The sequence below is a fragment of the Amphiura filiformis genome, chromosome 3 (genome assembly GCF_039555335.1).
Source record: "Amphiura filiformis chromosome 3, Afil_fr2py, whole genome shotgun sequence".
NCBI lineage: Eukaryota > Metazoa > Echinodermata > Ophiuroidea > Amphilepidida > Amphiuridae > Amphiura > Amphiura filiformis.
This window is the reverse complement of record NC_092630.1, coordinates 76550290-76560075: the sequence shown is the minus strand read 5'-3', so window position 1 is coordinate 76560075 and position 9786 is coordinate 76550290. Positions and strand designations below refer to the sequence as shown.

The 9786-nt window shown below is 37.3% G+C and overlaps 1 protein-coding gene across 2 annotated transcripts in view; it reads right to left on the bottom strand.

Moving 5' to 3' along the window:
* Nucleotides 1-6356: 6356 nt before the first annotated feature.
* Nucleotides 6357-9786, bottom strand: part of LOC140149152 (uncharacterized) — a 28668-nt gene continuing 25238 nt past the window's right edge. For both annotated transcript variants that reach the window (XM_072171340.1, XM_072171339.1), the window contains 2 exons: nt 8253-8330; nt 6357-7886 (listed from right to left, as the gene is read on the bottom strand). In XM_072171340.1, the coding sequence (XP_072027441.1) occupies nt 7339-7886; nt 8253-8330 (626 nt within the window). In that variant the 3' untranslated portion in view covers nt 6357-7338. The remainder of the gene's footprint in view (nt 7887-8252; nt 8331-9786) is intronic.

The window sequence follows — 9786 nt, the reverse complement described above, 5'->3', positions numbered from 1 at the left end:
ATTTAAAATACAACAAATTAAACTCGTTTTTCTACAACATGTGTCAATTTTTTGACTGACAATAAGTTTCGACTGGATTCCCTTAAACTGTGAAATTAATTTAAAAAATACTGAGAAACAGGGATATGGATAGCGCTATACACTCTTAAAACGATCTACACATTTTTGAATAGAGATTCAAATTAAGGGAAACATCAGATATCTCTTCAAAATGAATCGGATATATCTTCAAAATGAATCGTTAACATGGACAAGACAACGCGATATCGCCGATTCCCGATCTTACCCATGGCCTCACATTTATGACACCTGTGCCTTAACCACTCAACCACGGGAGCTTCATGATTAGGCTGCCTGAAATTTGAGCCCATAAGCGGTCACTTAAACCACAGACCCTAGGGTCTGTGCTTAAACTTATCGGCAAACCTAGTGAAAAATTATCTTTATTTTATATATTTCCTGTCGATCTTGCCACTTTTTTTTCAATGTTATTTTTCCTCTACAGGGAGGATGGCAATATTTATTTCTCGCATTTATGGTCATAGCTACTATGGGCTATTTGCAGGGAGGTGACAAGTTTAAGTGACCACCTATTGGTTCGAATTTCAGCCAGCTTCATCATGAAGCGCTCGTGGCCAAGTGGTCAAGGCACAGGTATCGTAAAACTGATGTCGTGGGTTCGAATCCCGGACGGGCCACTTTTCAACTTGTCTCCTTTACTCTTTGCAATAGCTAACCTTATGAAACATTATGTTTATTTTAATTGGATATTCTCATCAAAATGACAAGAAACTCATCAAATTTGATACGATTGACTTGTCATTAAAAAAAAAAGATTCTTGTCCAAAACGACTGAACTTATCAAATTTGAGTAGTTTGGCTTGTCAAAAAATAAAATAACAATTTGAATAGTTTGTATTCATAGAGGGGGGACATTATAGAATCTTGTCCAAATGAAATGGGTAATCTTGTCAAATAGTGAATTTTAGAAATTCAAAATAAACAGTATATCTCATCAAAACGAAAAGTTACGGGATCAAAAATAAATGGGTAGGGATTCTATTTAAAAAATGAACAGTACAAAATTGTGTAATCTTATCTTTTCGATCACGGATTAGTTTTGAGGCCCAAATTTTTTGACCAGATCAAGATGCACCATTTTGCGATATTCTGAGCATTGATCAATTGCACACAGTATCTTTTAATAAAATCAAAATAAACAACCACGACTAATCAACTTGCCTCAAGGGACATTGACTTGTTTACAGTAGGACTCATCAACGTTACACCAAATACGGGAGGATTTGAAGTCGAAATATCCAGCAAACCAGGACTAAGTCGAACAGAGAGGGCACTGTATCAGTTCAGTTCTGTCTCTCCGTTTGAACTGGGGAAGTGGCGTAACTAGGGCTTATGGCGCCCGAGCAAGGAATGGCAGCGCCCCAAACCTGTGAATGTGAATGCGTTGTTTCATATAATTTAAGGCCTTCAGGCCTTGAAACTAAATAGAGAAGGTACAGTGACAAATAAAAGACTAATTACTTTATAGTTTTTCAAATGCTGTCAAATCAAATTGGTCAAGGAGGAGGACGTTTAGGTGACATTCAACATGACTCTCCTACAGACTTGACATTTAATATGGAATATTTTTCGCAAAGTTCCAAGACTGGTCTGGACGGAGTCTGCATAGAACGTACGGTGTAAAATAATTGTTTGATAGAAAATGTGCTTTCGATATGTTTACATTATGGACCTCATAATGTAGCGAATTTGCCTAAAATGGCGGATTTAGCATGTTTAGGGAGGCTGAATTTGACCTTTGTGGGGGACACAATTTCGGACTTTATGCAACGTGGTTCTGTTATTATCAAATTCAGGGGACCCAGGGGACCATTCAAATTTTCTGAGTGCATACCACTTTATAGAGCCATATTTTCTAAAGCTCCTCCCACTTTCCAAACTGGTGATCACAGGTGAATTTCACTTCTGACGAACACTTATTGCTATTTAGGTTCAATAAAATTGCCTTAAACCTCAAAAAATTTGATAATATCAGAATAATGTTGCTCAAATTCAGAAATGTTAACCCCACAAAATTCAAATTCAGTCTCCTTAAATCCGCCATTTTAGGCTAATTTACTACATTGTGAGCGCCATAATGTAAACTAATGGAAAGCACATTTTCTGTCAAACAATTATTTTACACTATCTCCCGACACACCCCAATTAATATTTAGCCTGTGCCGTTTATGCAGACCTCTACCAGACCAGTCTTGGAATTTTGCGAAAAAGTATTCCATATTAAATGTCAAGTATTACCCAGGGGCTACCAGGCTGTCTAGCTGGATATCGAGAAAGGGGTTACAATAGCCAAAAGACTGATTCAGAGTTCCACTGCCAAAAAGAGGAATATTTTGAGACTTCATAATTTATTTTCACGGTATAATGAACATGATGAAAAGCAATAATTTTCATTTCTTCCGTAAATGTCAGAAGAAAATTGTAGTGCTTGGTACTGTATTTTTTTTTCAAACCCTGATGTTAAACTTAGGTGTGAAATTTAGGCTTCTAGTGTAAGATTTTCGATTTTCGCAGGCTTCAACTTGGCCCGCGAGCTTTGTTGGGGTCAACATTTTTGCTTTTGAAAGTAACATAATTCGCTAACGAAAGATATTTCCAAACTTTCTAAAGCACATCATTTAAAGCATATATGTCATAGTTTTGTCAGAATTTCGGTTTTGAATGCACCATTTTAATTCCGACTACCAATTTTGTCCTAATCAACCCGCAAATATACCCATGGATAGATGATTTTGCAAGCCGCAATATCGATTATTTATTAGAAATGAAGTATTGGTTGGACATTTTGGCAGTCGCAAGTAAAAAAGGTGAAATCAAACGGATATATAAGACACATAGTCATATATATATGCACTTTATCATGTTTACAGAGACTGCAAATCTGAGAGCACAAACTGACATGGTTCCACTTATTGATTCGAAACGTGTCGTTTCTTTAACCCTCGATATTAAAACCTAGAGGTAAATTAAAGAGTACAGGTATCGACTGCTTGTTTTAATTTGGACAAAATTGTCTTTGTTTCAGATATAGGAAAAAGCTGCGGCCAACTTTGATAAATCTGCACCAAAAATGGTCAAAAAATGCTTAATTTTCAAAAAAAAATCATAAAAAGCCTGATTTTCGCCCAAATTTCAAATATATTCAAATGAAGTTGGTCAAAATTTAAAAGAATAAAAAAAACGGCTACTAGATATTTTTATTTATTTTTTTAATTTAATCTAAAAAAATTGGCCCAAGAATTTTTCAGTGGGCCAAAAAACCGTTTGGGGGGATTTTCAGCCAAAAATGAGAATTTTTGGCCCAAATTTGACCTCACAGTTGAATTTATCAAGTCTAAATAATATGCTTTTATATACTTTAGACCAACCATTTAGCAATTATGAGGCCCGAAAGTTTCCATAATTCCAGGGTTAAGTCCAACCTTAAACATTATGGAAACTTTCGGGCCTCATAACTGCTGTAACTGTAATGCCTAAAAATGTATTGACTAGACTCGAACGGTTATCGAACATTGTGGTATTTTGGATGTACTACATAGAATCGCTGTTGCTTCCTTGTACCATGTGTACCTTGCACTGGTTATCATACGACAACCAGTTTGACAGAGTGTACGTCTTTAAGTCCTTACAAAGCTCTCCCCGTCACATCTCTATTAAACATTTACATCAGTTTACATTATTCTTTTAATACCACCGTCTTGCAGTAATTCAGTATAAATATCATTGCTGCTGGGCATGGTGTTCATGGTGGGCATGGTGGGAGGGAATTCAAATCACTGCATCAAACGCATGGAATACATTTCATCTGTACAATAACTGCTACAACAATTCAACTCTCACACCGTAAGACTCTTTTTAAGGTTTGTGTGTTTGAATATTTTCCTCTTCATTAGTATGTTGTTGTTTTTTTCACTATAAGCGCTATGGGGCCCTGTGGTGAATGCCACCCTAAACGCACTGTAAAATAAATGTAAATGTAATACATGATTGAACAAATGCATCAGGATCGGTAGAATAAAGTCAATCAAAAGGTTCTTATTTCTGATCCAATAAATTGCTCTTACTGTGTACGTTTCGATAACCACTCTGTTATCTTTATCAACACTGAATGAAGACTGCTACTGTGAACTGGTCATCCAATCACCTATTGATTTCTTGGTGATTGACTTGGTGTTGCCAGTTGATTTTTTTTTTTCCTGTTGGATGTTTTGAGGGATTTTTCACAGGATGTAGCAGTTCATCAAAAATGTGAGAAAGTTGATATTGACCTTCATCTCTATTCTCTTCCTGATCTGTCTTGCTCCGTGCCTTTGACCTCTACCTCCCACAACCGATAACATGGTTCCTCTCTGCGACATGATCTGTGATGGCCGATTTATGGATGGTTGTAAGCGATTCTTTCCTGCTTGCTCTGGTGACTGTTTTTCCAAGTTCTTTTTCTGCTTCCGCGCGGTGCTCGTCCAGTCGAGTGCCAAATTTCCTTCCTGTCTCTTCCACGTATGTGAGATCACAATTCAAGCATGTCCCGGGGTGCTGTGCGGTCGCATAACAGTGGAGATGTTGTAAGATTTCATGACACTCTTTCTCTGACACCTTTTACGTACGGCAGGACAACCATCCCTTTGCGCTTTGTCTGTTCTTCTGTACTCTTGGTGGATTTCTTAGGTTTGACTGCCTGCATCTGGTCTTTCACCCGTTTAAATGTCCAATCAGGATAACCACACACTTTCAGCGCTTCCTGGACTTTCTTTTCTTCTATGATCTTATCTTCCTCTTCGGTTATAATGCGTTCTTTCCTGTCAAACAGAGTTCTTATGGCACCCATTTTGTGGTGCAGGGGTGGCGGGACTGGAAACTCGGGTACTGGTCAGTATGGGTTGGCTTACGGTAAACGAGAAGCTTAACCGTACCGTCTTCCTTTCTGACTATGAGGGTATCCAGAAATGAGATGAGTTCCTGTCGACTCTTCCTCATAGGTGAACTTTATGGAGTCTGATTTATCAATTTTGTTGATGTGGTCCGTTAGTTGTTGGACAGTGTTTCTCTTCACCACCTCGAGGATGTCATCGACATATCTTAGCCACAATTTTGGTTTGCAATCCAGGGGAGCCGTAGATGATACTGGGCTTCCCATCGCAGTCCCAAACAACTGACGGTAAATATTCCCTCTGAAGGTGAAATAGGTGGTGTTCAGAATTAAAATCCAGAAGTTTCACCTCATCCTCACTAATCAAGTTGAAACCTGTTTCTTTGTTGTATACTCTCAACACGCTTTCTTTTTCCAGTCTGTGTTTCACTATGTCCAGAACCTGATCAATAGGAGTGTTTGTAAACAAACTGACAGCATCATGTGAATTGAGGATCTCGTCTTCTTCAATGACCAACTCAGCCAGTTCTTCAGCTAGATGCTTTTAATTTGTCACATGATGCTGTGTATTACCAACCAAACCACCCAAGATATCAGCCAACCACTGTACCCAATGGTTGCCGTATAATCCACAATCGGACGCAGCGGGTGTTAGGCTTATATATTTTGGGGGTACAATAGGAAAAAAATCAACTGGCAACACCAAGTCAATCACCAAGAAATCAATAGGTGATTGGATGACCAGTTCACAGTAGCAGTCTTCATTCAGTGTTGGTAAAGAAAACATAGTGGTTATCGAAACGTACACAGTAAGTACAATTTATTGGATCAGAAATTAGAACCTTTTGATTGACTAAATGTAATACAATTATTTTAAGCACAATTAATGGTATAACCTAATATAAACTCGGAAGAGGTTCGTTCCAGTGACTGCATAATTTTACCAAACCGTATCAATATTCACTCTGCAAACATCACGAGAACAGCTCCGGAGGGAGTGTTGGTGTATTTAAAATGCTGACACATGACACACATGTCTTCCAAAATTTTAGGGCCAGGAGTATGTGAAAACAAGATGTATCTTTTGAAGTGCGAAAAAGCCTTCTAAGTTCTATAGAACTAATACATATTATGGTATCTGACAGACATTATAGACGGAATATTAAATTCATGGGAAATATTACACACCTATTTCAAGAAGTTGTAAACACGTGATTTGTCTCCTGCAAGAAAAGTATATACTCAAATGATTCGAATTTCCATGTATTGTTCTATGTTCGACTACACACATTGGTTGCATTACGTATTCAATTTAAACAAATTAATATAAATGAATATTAATTGAGCTGTTTATAAATTATCAGTACCACTTTGTTTACATAAAATGATGTTGGTCTTTGGCAGGAAGTTGATTTTGGTTTCTTATTGCTCTTCCATTCTCCACTCCATATATTTGATACACCTTTTACTTTACCTTTGCTTAAAACTATAATTAATGCACGATTACCATCAAATTTTAATTTGGTTATTCTGTACTCAAAATGCGGAAATAATATTAGTATAACTGTCCATTTGAAGCCAAAATAACAAGATAACGCGAAAGACACCACACTAAAATTCAGGTTTGAAAGAAAGTTTCATTCTATAAGATCGTACATTATGGCTTTAAACCGTACTAATGGGATGGGTGTGTCTAATCGTAAGTCCACCCTTCATGCTCATTTTAACGATTTTTACTACCACATAACCCTGCGGTATTGGGTAGTCAATTAAACTTCTATCGAGGGTAGGGTTGTTGAAGCACAATGAATATTCATTTTTGCTCTTATAAACATATCCTGAGTGACATCTTATGTTTTATTAATAGCCAGAAGTCCACAATTCTGCGAGGGCGTACTCATATCATGACATCATAGTGCTATGGAGCATGATGGTACTTAATTTGGTATCACTGGATAGAGAAGCCCCATAGCTCTTCTTTGGTACCACATAGAACAATATGGCATAAAATCCATAATTGGGTACAACATCTACTCTCTCGTGTATACGTCATCAACACATGGGTTAACAACAGTCACATCAAGAACTTGATATATACTCATTGTCATAGTCCGGTGTGGCCTAATTACACCATCTGCTCATGCAGATGGCTGACCGTCTGTCACGTCAGTAGCTGTGTATTTTCCAGATACGGTTCATCATGTCGACTTGAAACTTGAAGAGCTCTCCGTGGTTTCTCAGTGAAATCGATCAGCTATAAGGCGTCACGAATCTTCGTTTGCAGTACGTTAGTAAAGCTGTTTTGATCACTTACTGCGAGGTGTAAAAATATATTTCTTTAATATTTCAGTAAAACTTAATTGCATACTTATCAGTCATGAAATTCTGCACTACCTCAAAGTTAGGATTGAAACAATAATTGTACTTAACGTCAGAAGAATCCAGGAAGGCATTGCAGATGCAAAAGTTTTGTTTGCTATCGACCGAGCACCTACAACATGTGATAGAAGGTTACCAAGCTTACTTTCTACTAACTTTACAGGTGGGAGTAACGGAATATCAAAGTGTTGTCTCTCTGGAAATTTAAACGTTACACATGGCGGTGGATTGGTACAGGCACAGGGCTCTGGTATAAATCTCATACTAGCACATTGTGTCATCTTCTTAAGAGGGTAAAATAACTTTTCTGTAAGCGGCATTCCACACATAGGACCAGGAGTAATTGGAGGGATTAGAGTAGAGGTAGTCCCTCTATCACCAGAGTCGTCGGAATCTATTTCATCATCATCATCTTCACCTCCAATACCACCATCGTCATCCATATCCACATCATATCCTGTTCCTCTTGTTCCTTGATTGCCTCCTATCCCACCGAGCCCACATCCAGATTCAGAATCGGCTTCATCCTCGCAGCTGCTACTATTCTCGTCTTCTAGACCTGTATATTGTACAACCATAGAAATACCATGTAATACAATGCGAATACCTCCATGTTTACTAATTGGTTTGTGATGGTTGAACAATACCAAAAGTTCTGGGCTGGGATTTACAATAAGGTACGCCACCCACAAGCTGCGCTTTCAGGGCTGGCGTATTATAATTGTCAGGCGTTTTACCCTAAGATCTTAGAATAATTGGAACACTTTGTATTAATAATGACATGAACGTTATATTAATTTATTATTTAATTAATTTATTAAATTATATTTTTTTGAAATTGGTCCGAATACATCATCTCAGCATACCGTCAAATATTTGCATGCATAGCCTTTTGCAGCGTTAATTAGTTAATCTGGTAACTTACTTTCAGGTCGATATCCAAAGGGTGTTTCAATTATTTGCCTTATCTGATCTATTATTATCATTGGTGCTCCAACAATATCTGAGAAAAAATACAAGGGTAGAATGTCACATTACTTTTTAATGTAAAAAAAATCGTATAAGCCTAATTTATATCTCCAAAATATAGTAGCATATTATTTTTGATTGCTCTTTCACTGTTTTATGTTAAGGTGATAATTAATTAATCAGTTGACTATGGGCGGCCGTGAGGGCCAAAAGGGTCTCAAAACCGCACAAGGGTATCAAAAGTACAATAAGGTCTCAAAAACACAGAAAGGTCTCAGCAACAAACGCACAACAAGGTCTCAATTGTACAATAAGGTCTCAAAAACAGAGAAAGGTCTAAAAAGCAGTGAAAGGTCTCAAATACAGAGAAAGGTCTAAAAAATAGAGAAAGGTCTCAAATACAGAGAAAGGTCTCAAAAACAGAATGGTATCAAACAGAGAAAGGTCTCAAAAACAGAGAAAGGTCTCAAAAACTGAGAAAGGTCTCAAAAACAGAGAAAGGTCTCAAAAAACAGAGAAAGGTCTAAAAAACATTAAAAGGTCTCAAAACAGTGAAAGGTCTCACAAACAGAGAAAGGTCTCATAAACAGAGAAAGGTCTCAAAAACAGAGAAAGGTCTCAAAAACAGGGAAAGGTCTCAAATACAGAGAAAGGTCTCAAACACAGAATGGTCTCAAAAACAGAGAAAGGTCTCAAAAACAGAGAAAGGTCTCAGAGACATATACCTCAGAGACATAGACTGCACATATAACGGTCGGTTGGCTTTTGTAATACCTGATTTGAGACCTAGACGTGTTTTCGAGACATGGACGTGTTTTGACACCCTTTTGGCACTCACGGCCGCCCATAGTTGACGATATTCACATAATATTGATCTTTGGTGTTTTCAAAATGTCAACATCTCAAGGTCAGTTGTGGGGCACACCGTCATCATCCCTATATCTTCGTGTCAAAAATTGCCGTGATAGTACGGCGAATCCTCTCGTTTTTCAATAGCTACGCATGGCGATTTTGTTCGAGATAGGCCGAGCGACTCAGGCTAAGCATTGTACAACTATCAAATGATATACCATCAAGTTCTATTCTACACATTATTACGATTTGCGCATGCTCTAGTATCCCATATGGTGTTCCTATTACAAGGAAATTCGATTTGTTTTGAGGTAAAACCAAGGTTTTGTTTTAAATACACTAACTTGAAATTAAATACACTAATCAGCGGCCATCACTGTTTGCTCTGGATACATTTTTACTGCATTTTTGGCGTAACGATTTTTAAATCGAAAGTTAAAATTGTGATATATTTAATTTTGAGAATTACAATTATATAAAGGAACACATTTATGATCCAGGTGCGTGTATAATAGAAAATTTTATCACAATGCATATGTAAACTTTCTTTATCTGTGTCAACAATAGAATATTGATCACCAACGGAGTATGAAGCTTTATGAAAAAAAAAATTATAATATAGCGTGTTGACACTGTGT